Here is an 18838-nt window from a genome sequence, read left to right on the forward strand (position 1 = left end):
CGACGACGCGAAATGTGTCGTCTCGATAATTATTCGCACAAATCGGATTATGCAACAGGTGTTTGCCGATGGCAGAATTTATGGCCTTTGCTCGCTCAGCAGCAAGCATGACGACTGTCAGCCGAAAATATTCGGATTCATTTCAATATGAACATACCATTCAATTGTCTATTTAAGTTCTGTACCTCCAAGAAGCTCTTCAAAAGTAATTTTATACTTTGCATATGACAGGAGAAGGCAACTTCTCCGGTTGGCTGACCGGTTATGGGAATATGAAGCACATGGCGGGCCGGATTACAGAGTATATGCACTAATCTTATTTTATCCACCCATACAAGGAACATATCGTCTTTAATGTAAGCTTTAAGTTTAAAGCACAGAGACCAAAAACAGTATTTAATGAATTTATTATCAGTAGCTGTTGAAGTCTATCAGACATCTGTGGTCGGCCACAGTTGTCAACAAGTTATTTGATCTCTGGCCGCATGTGGTAGCCTCTGTAGGAACCTTTAGTAAAGACTGCACGTGAATATCAGTTATATTGGAACGCAGCCATGCCTCGTTACTGTTCATGGTCGAAAATATATGTACACCCGAAAAGAGCAAGTAGTTTCATGTCTATCTTTCTCAGGTTGACAAACTTGGATTCATTCTGTGACGCATAAAATTTGTCAATACTTTCAGAATAGAATTTTACTTTCAGGGTAGAAACTCTCTCAAAATCCATTCGCGGGGCGGATCCGGCCCGCGGGCGTTATGTTGCCCGTCCATGGCATATAACATGACCTTAAGAAAATATATTTCTCCGTGACTATGTATCTTTCTATGCACTTTGTACAGATGCTTGACAAACATAGCATAAAAGCATCAGCTCTACGAACACCAACATCAATTCACTGGTTACTACTAATTCTGAGACATCTTCTTATCGCTGCAATGTCCAGCATCAGTCAGATTCTAGCATCGATGTATTATGGATGGTGCGAGGCAACTATAACATTTAAAATCGTAATACAATTAGGATTATTGCCGCTGTTGAAACTTGGACTTTTTATTACAAATTAAACCCATTCCGAAACTTCATTTCGTTCAAGCGACTTCGCAACCCCCTTCAGATGCTTTCACGCTTCCTAGTTTGAGAACCACTGTGCTAGGTACTTCTAAGTCCTAATCGCTTGCTAGTTACAGCAAGAGATTAAATTTAGGCATCCGCTGAGAATAATGATGTAGGCCTATAAAAATTGTAAGTATCAGATCTACTATCCATGCGCTGCGCCAGTCTTCATGACTACCGAGACGGGCGAGGCCTGTAACTATAGCAGGAGCAGTACCTTTAGTGCAGCCTTGTCCTATTATTTTACACCGTTTAGTTTTCGTGGATATTTGTGGACTAATACTATCCAATGCACACGGTTGGCTAACGGAGCCCGGTCCGTATGTCCGCAACTGCGCGAGTCGATGTAACGTTTATCTTTGCGCTCTGCACCGTGTTTTGTTTACTATTGATCGCAATATCATCGAACCGTTGCTTATCACACAAATACGATTATTAGATTTTTCTTCATCACCATTTTGATCAATCCAAAGCACCGGGAGATTGCGATACAATGGCGGGCAATAGGGATGGTGTGAACCTCTGAAAGGTTCAGGTTCGTGTGAACGTGAACCTTTTTGTAAGGTTCTGTGTGAACGCGAACGTGAACCTCATGACGTCACGTGACGTCATATTGCTAATTCCAACCCTGCATTTCAGTGAAGTAATAGCCTATATATTAATGTACACGACTCGGTCCACATAACGCCACAATGCTAAAGTACATATTGACGTTTTAAACGTCACCAGTTCTATCAACTGGGGCAATCAATTGATATAATCACCCCAGAAAATCAGTATCTTCCATCGCTTTGCCAACAATTTGGACGAGGACTTGCAATGTAATAGATGCTTACGCCTTAACGGTCAAGGCCAGGCCGGAAAATGTGCGTTCGGCGTCCGAGTATTGCTATACGTTGATATTGAGCAGAGGTTAACAAGTTATACAGCAGTAGCCAGCATCCCAATCGCACGGATTTGGTTTTTATGATACAATAAACATATGAAATTAAGATTGACCCCGTACGCCTGCTAGATTTTTTACCTCAGACAACGACATCAATTTCGTTAATTGGTTGAATAAGCATCATTCGCTGAAGTGTATTTCGCTCTTGATTTTGTGAGATTGCGGGTCAAGCTCACAGAAGAGAGTCACTAAATATTCACAAACCGAAAGCTGGATATTTCGAGCAAACGTTTGTAACAAACCAAGTAAAATTGTTGAGATGGTCAAGGTGCATGCTCTTTTAGTGTTGATTTTTATGCTGCCAACGCCATGCATTGAATGGCCCGTAGTTGAAATGCAATAAATTTCAACCAAAGATGATGTGATATGAAAAAGGTTCACAGTGCAGAACATACCTAGGTTCGTTTGTGAACGTGAACCTCTAAATATCGGAGGTTCACACACAGAACGCGAACGTGAACCTCACGTTCACACCATCCCTAGCGGGTAACGAAAGGAGTCGCATCGACTTGGAATAGTCTTTCAATCAAATACCTCCTTGGATGAAAAAATAATAATAGAGTAGCTTCAAAGTGGACGTTACGGCAGTAACAGGGCATATATCGGTAAGGAAAATCGATACACAAAGACCGTGACCTGAAACTTCAAGCGCAGAAAATGATTTGAGTAACTCGGTAATTCAGTAGAATCTGCAAGCTTGTATTTTGTCTTGAAGGTGGATAATGCTGTTTAAACAAAAAACCGTTTCGCCTAATGTTACTGACATAGTGCAGCTAGAATTACCACGGGATGGTGCAAGCCCCTCAAAGAAGGTTCTTCTTCATGTGAACACGAATTTAATAAAAGGATCGTTGTGTACACGAACCATTGACGCTACAAAGCTAATTTCAAACAATACTTTTCCAACTTTTCGAGAGACAAACGTACAGTAGTTTTCTAAAAAGCAAGTACCGCAGGGGTTAAGCACGAACGTGTCAACTTGATCTATGCGGAATCCGCGGACCTAGGAGAACACGCCGACGAACACAGTGCCATACTTTGGTGACCCCGACGTGCTGCGCGATCCCTTGGCTCAGCTGTATTTGGAATGTCTTCTTAACGACGACAAAGACAAGCGATGATAGTACCAGCTCAGCGAACTTCCAAAGTGCCAACTCGATGTCCACACTGTCAGATGTTGTCATATTAGTCGGTCGGAATCAGAGCTGTTTTGCAAGAAATTATTAGTATTGCATCTGCCGCAGGTGTTTCCAGCCCATGGCCCGCGAGATATGGTTTTGTGTGGCCCATGCGATATTTTTCGAAATGCCACTGGTCGCGTAATTTATGGCGAAATTATCATTTATTGTTTTCTTTATATGTCTATTACTCTATAGCAGTGGTTTTCAACCTGATCGGGTAAATCTTATTGCTTCACAGTGCACATTGCTGTGCATTGCATTTCCACATCGAAACTTCCACATCGTAACTTCCACATCGTTATTTCCACATAATCGCACTCCTGCTTCAAGAGTCATTCGGTCGGTGATATTTTTGGCTTTACTTCAGTGAAAAACATCTGACATCAGAGACTCGCGCGAAACACAATTAGCAATGAATTTCGTCCTGCACTATGCAGTAGGGCTGTTAAAAAAATTTTCTCCAAATCTTGCTTGCAAGGTGATAAGCTGATGACACAGATTATCTGCTGGAAATTAGTCGACTTCATTGAAATAGCTACGTTAAAAGGATGGTGAGATAATTTTCAAATAGAATACTTTGTACTCTCAAATCAACGACCACGAAAAGGAAATAAACTGACAAGCAGGTAAAATACGGGTAAATATATATTTCTCAAGTGATACTCAATATAGGCCTATCTAGAAGAACGTTTTGTCGGACCAATGTAGATTTCATCAAAATTTAAACGAAGTTTGTGACCGTATTTTTCACAATGCATTATGATATTATGATATCATATTATTCGCTTTACAGCACTCCTATAAGCAGGGTTTCCATACCGTCCTTATTTCTAAGATTTGTCCTCATTTTGGAGGGCCACGTCTTAGAAAACTCAACCGTCCTTATTTCTAAGAAATGTCCTTATTTTCGACTTGGCGTCCTTCTTTTGTCTTATTTTCGACAACTACAGAGCTTCGATCATTTCCCTCTGGTATCTGTGTTGCAAAGTATTCTAAAATTATGGTTATGCGTCGAGATTTTTTGACATCATGAATGAAAGGAACTTCCGCGGCGTACGCACCACTTGATTTGACTTCGAAGTAGTACAATAGCTTAGCTAGGGCAGTGAGTGGTGTGGCAGTTTCGGCTGTACCAAGCTATCGCAGCGGACGTCATTTTAGTAGTAAACAGCAGTACCCGGCTTCTGCTGTTTAGTATAAAGCAGAATAAGCTGTAGGGAAGGCATGATTTATTGCGTACTGAAAAAAGGCGTCGACACTTGGGTTAAAAAGTAAAGCTATAAATCATTGATCAATTTATCTAAATTAGTGTTAGCTACTAATGAGGCTAAATCTGGTAGTTAAAATGAGCAGGTGTAAAAATGTTCTTCGTGACGATTATGAGAGAGAATTTAAAGGTATCAAATGAAGCTTGAAGGGCGAGTGCTTCGCACATTGCAATATCTGCAATTGCGACATTCACCTGGAGCTGGAGACCACAGGAAAGTCCGGTATTTCAACTCATATTGATACCCCAAAACACAAAAAGTGTGTCATATTGATTAATTCGAGTCAGTCGATGAATAATTTTTTCACAAGTCGATCAGCACCAACGACCACAGACTACAAGGCTGAGGGTATCTGGGCATTCCATACTGCGAACACCAGCAATCATTCAGCACCAACTGTTGCACATCGAAATTGTTCAAAGCAATATTCCCCCATTCCAACATCGCAAATAAGTTTGCTTCGGGCAGGACCTAGACTACAAGCATTGTTACTGGAGTTCTTGCTCCACGCTTAAAAAATGATTTTGTCTAAACTTGATGTACAGCTTTTTTCCATATTGGTTGACGCCTCTAATCACAACGAGGTGAAAAAGTTTGGTCTATCACTCCATGAGGGAGGGGGGCAAGACCAACGTGTTTTTTTGGGGGGGGGGGCTGACGAAGTGCTGTTTCGGTCCCGAGTAAAAATAAACCTAGACATGAGCTGTCGTGAGATCCATGAAGCACTTTATACTAACAAGGAGTTGCTGGAGCAGGTTGTTTCTGGAATGTGATATGCCACGGCTCGTATAAACACAACGGATATGTACAAAAACGCATTTAATGCTAATCGAACTTTTCGACTGTCCTTATTTTTGGGTCCATGTTGGTGGCAACCTTGCCTATAAGCCTCTCGCAATCGAATTGTGACGTTTTATATTTTCAGTGGAATTACATTATCCTTCATTATATGTAGTGAACTCGGCTCATGTATCGAAAGGATGCTTGACGAATCTCCTCTTCGGTTCATTGTAATCATCACAATTTTTCCTCCAATCAAAAGTCATTGTATTTGTTATGTTATGTTATTGTCATTTCACGTCTTTCGCGATATTCGGTGACAACCATCTAATTGCCTTCATCCACCCTAGTAGAGCGACGATGCTTTTAATTATACTTTGACCAGGGGTTTGAGGTGATATTGAAAGACACCCTCATGACTATAATGTGCTTTATAAAGTTGGTGAGTTACCATTTGGTTTTCTTGAGGCTTGCAAAGTTTTCGAGCATATAAAGCAGGGGCGTCCAACCCGTGGCCCGCGAGAAGGTTTCTAGTGGCCACCCCTCATATAAAGCATAGTATCAACAGTTATGTGAAGTAACATAAATGCAGTTCTAACACCGTATGTAGCCTGTAGGCTCGCAGTTCAAAGTAGACGGTGACTAGACGGGTCTGGGACTGGCTGCGAGCATAATTCATGTTATGTTGAAGTTGCTGTGCCCTATCCCAGTTATGTCGGGCATACCGATGTCTCTCAGTCTATATTCAGAGTTTTTACTGATTGCATAGTTGCCATTCTCAAAGTCTCATCCACAGAGACATCAATTGTATCCTTCAACAGCCCAGCGTTCGAATATTTCTCTGCTATTATTATTGAAAGATCCAGGGCGTCAAAAATGGTGCCGATTGCAATTGGGAATGAGATACGCCAATGATTGAATTGAAAAAGCATTTCTGGTACTTCACATAAGCGTTGATACCAGAGATTTTTATGAGCTTGAAACTTTGTGAGCTTCAGGGTAACCAAATGGTAACCCACTGAGCTTATAAAGCACATTAGTCATTTGCTCGTCTTTCAATATCACATGAAACCATACTGGTACAAACTGAACATTTGGTTGGTTGATGGTCAACTAACTAACGATTTTTGAGTAGTTCTAGTTCTAGTTGCTGATTTTGAAAATTGAGTAGTTCCAGTTCTAGTTGTAGTTGCGGATTTCTAAAACAGAGTAGTTCTAGTTCTAATTGTAGTTGCAGATTTTGAAAATTCAGTAGTTATAGTTATAGTTGCACATTTGAAAACAAATATTAGTTGCCGAACAACTAGAAAACGCGTGTCGTGGTTTTGGGCGAATTGGGATGCCGTTATTCTGTTGAATGATGCATGTGCACTGTGCAGCCATTGCACGCTCAGAGCCATCACTTCTAACAGCGGCGTATTAGCCAGCGGGAGGCTTTTTGAGGTCGGAATCTCTCCCATTTCAAACTCGAAGCCCCGTTCTTTTCAAATGTCGATTCACTATCTGATATTTCGGATAAAATAGAAATTAATATTTTGACTAGGAGAATGAAATCCAGTTCTGTACGGTTCTAAACCTTTGCTGACTTGGGAACCGCTACGTCACAGAAGGGAAACTATTTTCTGAGAATGACAGGCAGGAAATACGTTGGCTAGCTAAGTCAAAAGTTTTCACTATATTCGGTGGTGTATGTATTTCTAATAATTTGTGAATTGAAAGCAATGGATTACGTGGTTGATACAAGCTTCTGGGTGGCTGTGTTACTATTACGCAATTAATAATTTGGAGTCGCACGTAATTATTCAAAACGATGGTAAACAAGAAACATTGTTAACTCTTTTTGATCACACCAACCCATAGACACGTCCTTCTAAAGGACACTAAAATGTATGGGATGTTACAGCTTGGTCACTATCCCGAGCGGTGTGCAGCTTATCGGTAAAATCGTTCTGTTGATTCGTAATTTCGCTGGCAGATTTTCCGAATTCGTCTTCTCGCAGCATCAGCCGAGTGAATGCGTGCTTATGTCATAATCCCGACTTAAATTAACCTACATTATATCGACTTTATCTTGAATATAGAATACGCCAGGGATCGGCTACCCCTAGCGCACGTGTCAAAAGTGGCACGCGAGGATGATTTTTGATGGCACGCTGAATGATTTGATGTGCATTAAAATAATCATGTTTCTTGCAAAAAGTGAAACAAAAGTTTTCAAAATCGAAAAAGCTTGAAACTGAATCCAAATCATTTCGTAAATCAATATGAAGCAGGGTCTTTTGGGACAGATTTTATTTTTCTTCAAAATTTCTCCGCACTTCCCACGAATAGTGTGTATTTGGCCCGCGGCCGTAAAATGCCCAGGTCTGTCCTATGCTAATCTACAAGTCTTCGGAGAACGCCTGATTTTCAGTGAGTCACAAAACAAAAGTCTATCACATGTGTTCATACCATATGTGTTACAGCAATCTGTAGGACTACCAGTAAAGCTACTCGGGCAGACCCATGATTTATAGGCTATATATCATTAGGCAGACTTGTAATAACTACCCATTTAGTTAGTTGATGGTCAACTAACTAACGGTTTTTTGAGTAGTTCTAGTTCTAGTTGCTGATTTTGAAAATTGGGTAGTTGCAGATCTAGTTTTAGTTGCGGATTTTGAAAATTGACTACTTCTAGTTCTAGTTGCGGATTTTGAAAATTGGGTAGTTCTAGTTCTAGTTGTAGTTGCGGATTTTGAAAATCGGGTAGTTCTAGTTCTAGTTCTAGTTGCGAGTTTTAAAAATTGAGTAGTTTTAGTTCTAGTTCTAGTTCTAGTTGCGCTTTTTAAAAATCCAGTAGTTGTACAAATCGGCCTAAAACACTTCTTGTCAAATAATATTAAATAGTATTGGCGTTCTATCACGATAAATGGAGACTATTATATGGTATTTACTAGGGATGGTGTGAACCTCTGAAAGGTTCAGGTTCGTGTGAACGCGAAGCGTTTTGAAATGTTCTGTGTGAACGCGAACGTGAACCTCATGACATCACGTGACGTCATATTGCTAATTCCTACCCTAAATTTCAGTGAAGTGATGTATTAATGTACACGATACCTAGTAGCGACTCGGGTGACAAAATGTCACAATTCTGAAGTAGATGCTGGCTTTCTAAGCGTCGCCAAATGTATCAACTGGGGCAGTCGAATGATAAAATAATCCCGTAAAATCAATATCTTCCGTCGCTTTGCCAACGATTTCGACGAGGACTTGCAAAGGAATATAAGCTTACGCCTTAACGGTCTATATGTCAGACCGGACAATGTATTCAGAGTCTGAGTGTTGCTACGTTGATATTGAGCAGAGTGTAAAACGGAAATCTATACTAACCCGCAGTTGAAATGTAGTAAATTTCAACCAAAGATGTTGTAATGAAGTGAAAATTGTAATATATGAAAAAGGTTCGCAGTGCAGAACCTACCAAGGTTCGTTTGTGAACGTGAACCTCACGTTCACTCCACCCCTAATATACAGAGGTGGTCAGTAACGAAGTACTTCTACTTTTTGGAAGTACTCAAGTAGTTTTCATCTACTTCTGGTACTTACTCAAGTAGATCTGATTTTCTCTACTTCTACTTCGTAATATTTTGTGATCTACTTACTTACTTTTCGCTATTTTCAGTTTGTCAAGTAGAAGTAGTTTAATCCCCCAATAAAGCCTGAGCCTGAGGAATTTCGGGGCTGTTTTCACTGAGTACCAACATTTAATATTCATAAAAGTCAAGTAAAGCTCAGAAATTTTGTTGCGCTTCGTGCACAGTAGTTATGAAGTGACAAATAAGTTTTCACGAGAGTATCAGTGAATATAATATAGGTACCGGATTGCTTTGTTCTGCTCACATCGCATTGTCGCCCATATCAAATATTTTATCACAGTAAATATGGCCCACCATAACGTTTGAAACTACCGTTTCGCAATCTAGCAATCACCTATCATTTCGTAATCTAGGAGCCCATGACGTGTCCTGCTAATCTGGAAAATCCGGCTTTTTTGAACGTTACACCTGTTTTAGCAGATCACCTTTGAAGCTTTATGGACAAAAGACATGAAATATGTTTTCCGCTTTTTAGAAGTGGTATTTGTATTTCACATTCAATTCCAAGTATCATACTTCGAGTTCTAATTGCTTCCAGTGCTTTTGTCTGCAGAATATACATGTTGAAGCATAAAAACAAGTGACGCTATTTTCCGAAAATAAAACTACATTAAATATAACTTTTACGATCCACAATACCTGTTATCAACGTACACTAATCGTGCAAAGTGTTTGAACCGTATCCTATACAACTTATCCGTATTGCTCTTGGCCTAAACTGGGGGCCTTATCATGTTGGGTAGGGCGCCATGCCATGATATTCTCTAACACGGGGTCTTCTAGGAAACAAAGGGTCAATATCGCATTTTCCTATCAATACTATAATTTGCATCCCAAAATACGAAAGAATGCTTATTCTGTCGAAAATTTATGCCTCCTGGGATGCATCAATACGAATCAAGCTCTCTGCACCTTCCGCATAGCTCCATTTGCAGCTTTTGACAGTCCATGCGAATGAATTAAGACTGTTTTCAAAACTACTTAGTTACTTGGGTAGATTTAAAGTCAGTCAATTCTACTTCTAATTCAAGTAGTTTTAGGTGACTCATGGAAGAAGTACTTCTACTCTTACTTGAGTAGATTTGTAATCGCTACTTCTACTTCTACTTGAGTAGCTTTCTTGACTACTTTGACCACCTCTGCTAATATACACCCTCGGAACTTTGAATTATCTGTTACATCGCCAGGGTTTTATTACCCTCTGGCTCACACAAGTGACGCAAGTCGAACAATATTTTCTTTTCATGATATAATGTAACATGCAACACCCAATTTGCGCTCGAAACCATTTATTATCCGGAAACCGAACCACTTAAGTTGTGTAAGTAGACAAACCTACCTGAATACTTCTACGAAACGAACGTAGCCTTTTGTTACCGACTGCGTCGGTGGTACAGCATGCGAACCATGGTACGGACTTACCTGTCGCAACATCCAACATGAGACTCGATACGTCGTTATTGATCAAATGACATGAATGATTCACGAGCGAGTGATGTACGACCGATTTCAGCGCCGGCATGTCCTCATCGTAATTCTGAACCTGGTCAGTGTCGGCCTGAATCGAAGTTCCACTTAGGACTAGCTAAAAATCTGCCATGCGATTGAAAACATTAATTCGGAGTCTCATTAGCGATTCGCTGAAAATTGCGCTTGGGAGTAGTATGAGAGCTTTACTGAGCCACGAAACTGCATTTCGTCGTTTAATGCTCGCGCTCAATCATTGAATCACTTTAAACATAATCAGGTATCAAGTGGAGGTGGAGGGACCATGTTTCTGACGTGAATGGGGTGATTTCGCTGAATTTTGACGTACGTCGGAGGATGAGATGAACATCACCGACAGACTTTCCTAGAGTTGTAACCAAGTCACAACGTTACTAGTCACGATTCAATGTTACTTTTAGAGTTTTGACTCGGGTCTAGTAGAGTGATTTTAAATCTAAGTCATAGTGGGGGAACAGAGGATCGGTTCTAAGTATGGCTGAGGAGTCGGTAAATTTTACCAATAACTCCAGCACCGACTTCAACTCCAGACATTTTCAATATACAGACTCCAACTCCGGTTCCGACTCCAGAGTCCAGACAACTCCAGACAACCTTTGTGATAAAATCTCTGATGCATGCAGCGCAGAAGGATGTGCTGCATGGGAAAAATCAAAGCCACATAAATCTATATCAATACACGCGCCGATGTGGTATAGCCGGTACGTATAGGCCACACATCTCAGCATTTGAAGCAAATAATTTGTCAGTATTTCCCACGGCAAATTAAAAGAAAGTCAAATGCTTCTTTAACTTCATCGTCGCATTCTATTGACACACCACGTGATTATGATCAAGCTACCGCTTGCAAATTGGCTATTAGACAACATCTTTTATGCCATCCTGAATGTGCTACCTTATATCACGCCTTATAATTCCATACTTCATGTCGTATACCCCCTGGCGTAGACAGCTGAAAGTCCCATTTGTAAATTAGCTATTCCGGAGGTGGTATACACTTAAGTAAATCATGAATTGCCGTGTGATGAAATCGCGTGGACCTCGATATAAATATTCAAATTGAAAATATGTGTAATAAAGTAATCTATTATATGCTTATTTGCGAAATAATTTTTTCCAAACCATCGGCATGGCCCCTAACTGGGAGGCTTGGGATATTTAACCCATATTTCCGGCTCTATACCACAACGCTATACCCGTGATCACTACCAGAAGCATTGCACTGATACATGGCAACAAAATTAGTATCGCAACATGAAATGCTACAAGATCGTTTGTTTATTTCGTCATGAAATTGGTCTCTCAGTTAACATAAAATGAAAAGTATAGTCGGTCCTTAAGATAGAATATTACAAGTCGCTTCGACTCCGAATCCTTTCAGAGTATTGCAATTCTTGTGGTATCTTGAATCGATAAAAGTGGAAAAAATATATGATGACGAAGCGTGTATCAATCTATTGCATGAAGTATGCGTTAACAGAATGGTCGAAAATATTTCAATCACCGCGCACCAAGTAAAAGACGTGAGATTTGATAATTTTACTCCAGGTCACATTAATTGCGCAAATGCATATGTGGCGTAACGACTTAGTTGGTTATAACAGCGATAAGGTAAGTGTTTTGCCAAGCATATAAAGAAATTACCATTTTATTCGAAAATGAAATGCATGACCAATATTAAAGACATAAATAAAGTTATATGGAACGAGTTGCGGCTGCTCAATGGCGTAGCAGAACCAGGGGTCGGTTTGACACCATGGGTATTTGCTTCATCTCCTCTTGTCCCCGTCTTTCGCATTGCCGTGACTGAGCCAATCAATTTGTGAGTGTTGCAAACGTCCTCGTTGCAGGTAACGTACCGACACGACCTAATGATAGAAAATATTGTTGAGGCATTGCCTTCCGTGATTTGATATGCCGGTACGTTTTCGCATTCATACAGTTGTAATTTTATGACGGTAAGGAATCATATTGTAACAGGACTTAGAAAATTTGAAGTACGAGTTATTCTCAATGTCGCGTCTGAATTACAAAGTGCTACGATTTCATAGTTTAATTCAGTTATATATAGATGATAACAGATTTTTTACGTAAACTAATTATACTTGTATAGCCGACATCTAGTGAGTGCTACCCTCCTCTTTTATAGCAGAATTATAGCTTTTGGTCTTCATACAAAGCATCATATTTATAGGTGGGCACGGCTATAAGTATGTAAGCCAGACGGCTGCAGCTATATCTTTCACGATATTTCGTCAATTCCGCATGATCCTCGATTTTCTGTAATTCGCAACGAACGCAACGAAAGCAATCCATTCTATGGATACTTACTCAGGTGCTTGCAGATATCTCACGTCCGTCATAACATCCGTTAACTTGTGAATTATTTTGTTGGTGGTGTAATTGATCGACAAGATAAAATTGTCGAAGTCGTAGTTGTCCGATTGTTGGAATATATTCATCAGCCACATGTTGTAGTCGTTCACTAACTCCTTTACGTCGTCGGGTTCCAACGACTTCAGCAGTCGGGCGTACGCAGCGATTAACGTACGGTTGTCAGATATCGCGTTCGCTATGAACGAATCGGACGTCAAACCGGTTGCCTCCAGAATAGCGAAGAACAAGTCGACGTCGACAGAGCTCACTTTCTTCCCCTGCTTGTACATTTCGAATACCATCTTCATTTGTGCACCTTGTATGCATTCGAAGTACTTTTGAAGCGATTCCGGGTCATAATCGCAATGCGTAGTGTTCGCGCGAGCTCGCTGAGTAATTAGTTTTGTCAGTAAATCGAGATAGCGCATACCGATGGTCGGAAATTTTGATTGCGGGAATTCAGTGTGATATTCTGTAGCTAAATCCCGCATTGTATCAATGATAGTAAGTACTTTCGCCTCTGGTCCCTGTCTCTGAAGGAAGCCGTTGACGATATCCTGTATCTTGTCTAGCATTGGTGATAACTCGCGGGGAATCTCCTGGCCGAAATTTGTCATCAAATCTTTCAGTAACATCCCGGCGTCCATTGTCGGAAATTGACCTAGATCCGTTATTAGTGTTGAAAAGAACTTGTCGAGGTAGGGCTCGTACTTGGCAGTCATGGCGTTGTAGTATGTTTTCGAAAAATTGATTATCAGTAATCGATCGGTGTCGGAAAAATCCGGTTTCATTTTCTGGATAAGGTCGATTAAGAATTCGCTCATCTTAGTAGTTTCTAATGGCGCGGACTGGCTTATAGATGTGAAGTTGAATGAATCCATTCCTTGATCCAGTGCGATGTACACTTTGTCGATATCAGCGGTACGTGCAGGTGCAAACGTATAAAATAGACCCGGCAACCATTCAATCATATTTGTCAAATCCGGAGGTGTTGTGATCGAACCAGGCGGTAATACCGCTATCAATAACCGTTTCATAGACAAAGATAACGAGTTAGTAGCACTATTTTTCTTGCTGAACTTCATCAACACTGACACCGCCCAGCTCGTTGATTGTTGTTCGAATGTGCTTCCTTTGGAAATACCGTCGACAACATCGGGGATAGTATCGAAAATCGGTTGAATGACCGACTCTTTCACGGTAGCCGAGACTTCAATCGATTTTTTGAAGACGACCAGCATATCCGCGACGCTTTGTTTCAGATTCTTAGAGTCTAGTTTGCTCAGCGCGTTAATCATGGCATCAAACCAATGCAGAGCCTTTGTGTCTTTAATTATCATAGATCTAATCAGCCCTGGTACGTTTTCAAGTAACATCCGGTGTTTTCGTGTTTTAAAGAATTCTCTAACATTATCCGGCGCGTTTGGAAGTCCTTGAAGAAACGAATATACCTTGTCGATAGTTTCCGAGGTACTTGCTTTTAGATTTCCGATTGCGATGTACAACTCGTACTCCTTCGATCTGAGACGGCTGTAGTAGTTTTTTAGGTTGCCAGGGGCGATTCCAGGGAATTCTAACATAGTGGAGAAGTAATTGGAAATCGGTTGCTTCAGTTTTCTGGCTACCTTCATGTTGAGGCCGATTTTTGTGTTGAAGTCGAACACGCCCTCGATGAAATCGTTGGATTGCATTCCGAACAACTGTTTCGAATATTTAGTCAGGTTTTTTCGGAAGTCTTCCGACATCTTTTCGATGAAATCGTCCGAGTCCGTCACCAGATCCAAGAAAATCGCCGGGTTTAAGTTACTGTCGTTGCTAAATAGCACTTTACACGAGAGTAGATTCGCGTAAGCTCCCGATATACATCCGCCGTATCGTATCGAAACTATAATAAAAGCGATTGAATAATGAATTATATTTTTGTATCATCAGCAGTAGTTTGTTGCATATTCTTACCCGGGGTGTTTTGCCCAATTCCGATTTCTTGCGTGAAGCAGCTACTCGCGCCTATACAATCTCTTTCGTCCCAATGGTAAAGAGGAATGCCGTATACAGTCGCATTAATGCCTTCGTTGCATCGCCTGCTATAAGCTATCAAGGTGGACGAAAGCACGAGCAATGCAGATGCTAACATATGCATAGTGGTCACTAGATATATATAGATGTTAGGTAAATCTGTTACACTGTAGAGAAATTCAGTTGCGCATTGTTCACACTGATGCCTCAGACATTTTAGGGAAGGAATAAGGGGTGATCACTTGGGCGATCGCGAGACATTTTCGGAAGGCTGCGAAACCGGTCGGCAGACTAAATATAAGTTATATTGTGCATAACGGGAATTATTGAACCGAGATCAACTGAATTGGAGCCAAAGTATGTCAAATCAGCATGCAAGGAAGCCATAATGTGGGATAATTACGTATGGGCTCTGCGTCGACAATTTTTGTTTAGTCAGCATAGGCGCGGTATCAACAAAATAATTATCGAGGTTTTCGACCTCCCACCAATGACGGTCTACGGGGAAGAGATCTAGTCATGAAGCATTGGGATTCTTACCTAACCAAATTCCGTTTCAATATATTTGACCTCGAGAATTCCAAATGGATCCACTAAAGAAATCATATACTGCGGCTTAAAATGAGCAATTTATTTTGGGTGGAAACATTTTTGACCGCCTTCGGCGCGCGTAACTTATGTAGGTGGCACCCGAGCACTGCATAGAACCTCGAAATGGTTCGTGGGTGCAAAAGGGTTGGGAACCACTGCTCTACCGAGTCACCAAGAAAACGCCTTCTACCTGTCACGATCGCAGTATCGTTATCAGTAGTCTGTCGTTTCATTCAACAACCAGACAATCGTTTTTAATCAGTCGATCAGCATTCTCTCTCAGCAGGTAACTTTTTGTTCCCCACCCAAATGACACCACGATTAGCAGTTTATAATCACATGATTAGTATTCTGCTGGATCAGCTATCTTTATGATCAACGTTCTTCGAAATTGGTGCAGATTAGCGACTTTGATTAATATATATGTTATCATGCAGCTGACGTGATGACCTATAGAGCAGTGCTTCCCAACCCTTTCCAGTTCGAGACCCCTTTTGTAATCCAAGATATGAATGACCAGACGAATGCAAAACGAGCTCTTGGGGAAAAGAAACATTGTAGGCCTATACGCATGCAGTTTACTATTAATGCGAAAGTTGAGCTTCCATCTTAGATAATATCATATCAAGCTTACGCTTGATTGGCTTGATTTTATTACACGGAAAATATACAGAAATACCCAAAATTGAGGTCTACCTATTTTCGACCAACCGCTACATGTAAAATCACTAGTATTTCGGAAGTTTTTTTATAACTGTCAAAATACTATCATATCAACCATAACAACCTAGAGCAGCCCTATGTGAATTATTGAATAGCAACCTGTAGAACTTAGAAATGCCTCACGACCACCGGACATGATTTCGCGGCCCACCGGCTGAGTTGAAGCACTGACTTCAACCCCGTATCGCTGTGCACCATTTTAGTGCAATATTTTTCTCCTAATTTCTGGAAATAAAGTTTAGACTGCTTCTTCTGTTACAGCTCATGGTTTATCGCAGGGAATCGAATTCAGTTTTAACGATCCATTTACATAATGGTTACCAACAAAGAACCATGACGATAACGCGTCCAAAGTCGATCAGAAGGTCCAATGCTATGGAAACTTTTTACGATAGTGACTACCACTTAGGGCAGGATTGCCCAATTTATGGAATTAAAGCCAGCCTCGTGTCGTGACTCGCGATGTGTTAGTAGTTAGTTGATTGTTCTTGTCTCGCTCAAATTCTGGAAATATCACTGAAATCTGGGTAGAGCGGTATAAATCTTCTGCACTCGATGAAAAAAGTATCTTCACACAAATGATGTGAATCACGACATTCCCTCAAGTCGGTGGAACCTGGCGCACATTCCGTATAGGAGATCACAGCCTCCACAGTCAGTCATTGAAAATAATTACAGGAGATTCTCCTACTTCGGTGACGAAACAAAAGCCATCAGAGTACTCGTATATGCACAGCAGATTTGAAAGCAGCGATCCTCTTAAACTTCGTAGGTTGACTTATAAAATTGTGACTCCACTTGGTACTACAATGATATAACAAGTATTAATGAGGCGCAGCTAAGGCGCGGGGTAAAAATAGTCATGATTTTGTTCTTTGCCCCCCAATTTTGCACTCCAAGTCTAATGTTTTCACCTCGCACTAATGGATCAACGACGTCGTCGTGTGCATTACATTTCGTTGCATCACACTAACATTCTAATGCTGGCTATAGGCTATGCGTACAGGAACCAAGCGTTTATTCCACCCATTATAGGGTAGTGTACGGACTAGTTCTTATAATATATTTCCATATTTGTACTCGGACTTACACTTTTTAATTGACCTCACTGAAATACTACAACGGGCCACGTCCGCCCCATTCTCGAACTATAGACACCTGTTGTGGTTGTTATTGTTTGTAATATTCTGGAGTCTACCTCGGTCGGACTCGAACTCGTAACTCATTCGTCTCGCAACTGTTGGAAGAATCATTACCAGTATCAGTATCAGTATCATCACACTACCTTTAGAGACACACCTGACGTAGTAAACTTTTCACCTTTTGCTTGTAACTTATTTGTAAAAAAAAACCTGTAATAAATGTTTTATATTCATGCCCGAATCGTCTATTATTCTTGATTTGTTCAACGCTATATGGCTAAGCAACCGTACTGCATTGGTTTCCTCAAGTAGCAATATAAAATTTTTATACTGGTAGACTGACCAATGACCAGTGACCATGGGATGGAAGGACTCAGGCTGCCAAAAAACTTTCCGGTCGTAGTAACCACGACAAAGCAAGCTGACGAAACAATAACTCTATTACTGAGAATCGTGATTCCAGATAGGAATCTGGCCATTCAGGAAGTCATGCCCACGTCAATGTCTGATGACCTGTACGACTGAATTGCAGTTACATGTGCCTGATTGGCCTAACCATTATGGTCACAATGGTAAGTCAATCTCGAATCCTTTTTATGCAGTTGCTGCATATCAGTCGCAATTATTCGAATAGGGTGCTTGCGGTGATAATATAACGTTACTGAATTAACGAAAAATGTCTATCATCATATTTAAGGTTGATTGATGCACTTCTGAAGACAATTCGGAGCTGAGCATCGTGAGTTAAGCTAAAAACTCCTAGCTCTATTTACCAACATAATCAATCATTGATTTATAGTTGGAAATGATAGCTAGTTACATAATAGAATATGAATGAAGATTCAAGAAGTACTTGCGACCTTGGTATGCATGGAAACCGACTAAGTGACATATAACGTCATGATTGTCGGCTGCTTTGTGATGTAATTGACAGTTTGACAAACACCCTTTAGACCAGACTGTGGCGAGATAGCGTAGTGGTATAATCCCCAGCAACAACGGCAATGGGTTGTGGGTTCGAGGTCGACTCCAGAATTCCTACTTAAGTGTTGGAGGTTTATCTAGGCTCCTCCTCGCCATCTCATCCGCGTAAGCGGTGTCTTACGAAAAGCCTAGAAGTGGGCCGTGCTACAAGTCGGCAGTTACGGAATAAACATGAAGAATATCGACCTGTTGTAAATGACCATAGTATAGTTGTCGACAAATACCACAAACAAACAAACCCTAGAGACCGATGCCTCCCAATCTTTTACAGTTTGCGACCCATTTTTAATGTATGTTTCGTTGTGCGACCGACAATGAGATATGACCAAACGAATGAAGTACAAACTCATGAGAAAATAAACAATGTTTACACAGTATGATCTTTTTTTGTCCCCCATATGATAGTTGGACGACGTGGACGCGCGTGTGTCATACTAACACACTTTTGATACCGAGGTAAACAAGTCATTGTAGTTTTCCGGGCAGTGGCCGCAGTGGAACTGATACATAAACGTGGCAATGTCTAGTTTTCCGCATATCTTTTATGTTTAGGACACCGAATCTGTTAAGCAG

At 40.7% G+C, this 18838-nt stretch overlaps 1 protein-coding gene across 1 annotated transcript; it reads right to left on the reverse strand.

The window, feature by feature from the left end:
* Positions 1–11688: 11688 nt before the first annotated feature.
* On the reverse strand, positions 11689–15014 carry LOC145434135 (uncharacterized). Its single transcript, XM_080311446.1, has 3 exons — positions 14766–15014; positions 12765–14694; positions 11689–12301 (listed from the first exon to the last, which is right to left on the reverse strand). The coding sequence occupies exons 1-3, from the start codon at positions 14947–14949 to the stop codon at positions 12082–12084; spliced, it is 2334 nt and encodes a 777-aa protein (XP_080167572.1). The 5' UTR covers positions 14950–15014; the 3' UTR covers positions 11689–12081.
* Between the last annotated feature and the right edge of the window lie 3824 nt (positions 15015–18838).

The sequence above is a fragment of the Botryllus schlosseri genome, chromosome 2 (assembly GCF_051294905.1).
Source record: "Botryllus schlosseri isolate E-star chromosome 2, Bs_hap1, whole genome shotgun sequence".
Classification (NCBI taxonomy): Eukaryota; Metazoa; Chordata; class Ascidiacea; order Stolidobranchia; family Styelidae; genus Botryllus; species Botryllus schlosseri.

Bases quoted from the DNA above. Each gene is read 5' to 3' on its own strand.
- LOC145434135 (XM_080311446.1), bottom strand. From the start codon at position 14,949: ATGCATATGTTAGCATCTGCATTGCTCGTGCTTTCGTCCACCTTGATA. The intron at 14,695-14,765 runs GTAAGAATATGC...CTTTTATTATAG, and splicing joins AATTGGGCAAAACACCCCGG to TTTCGATACGATACGGCGGA. The intron at 12,302-12,764 runs GTAAGTATCCAT...TTCTATCATTAG, and splicing joins AGATATCTGCAAGCACCTGA to GTCGTGTCGGTACGTTACCT.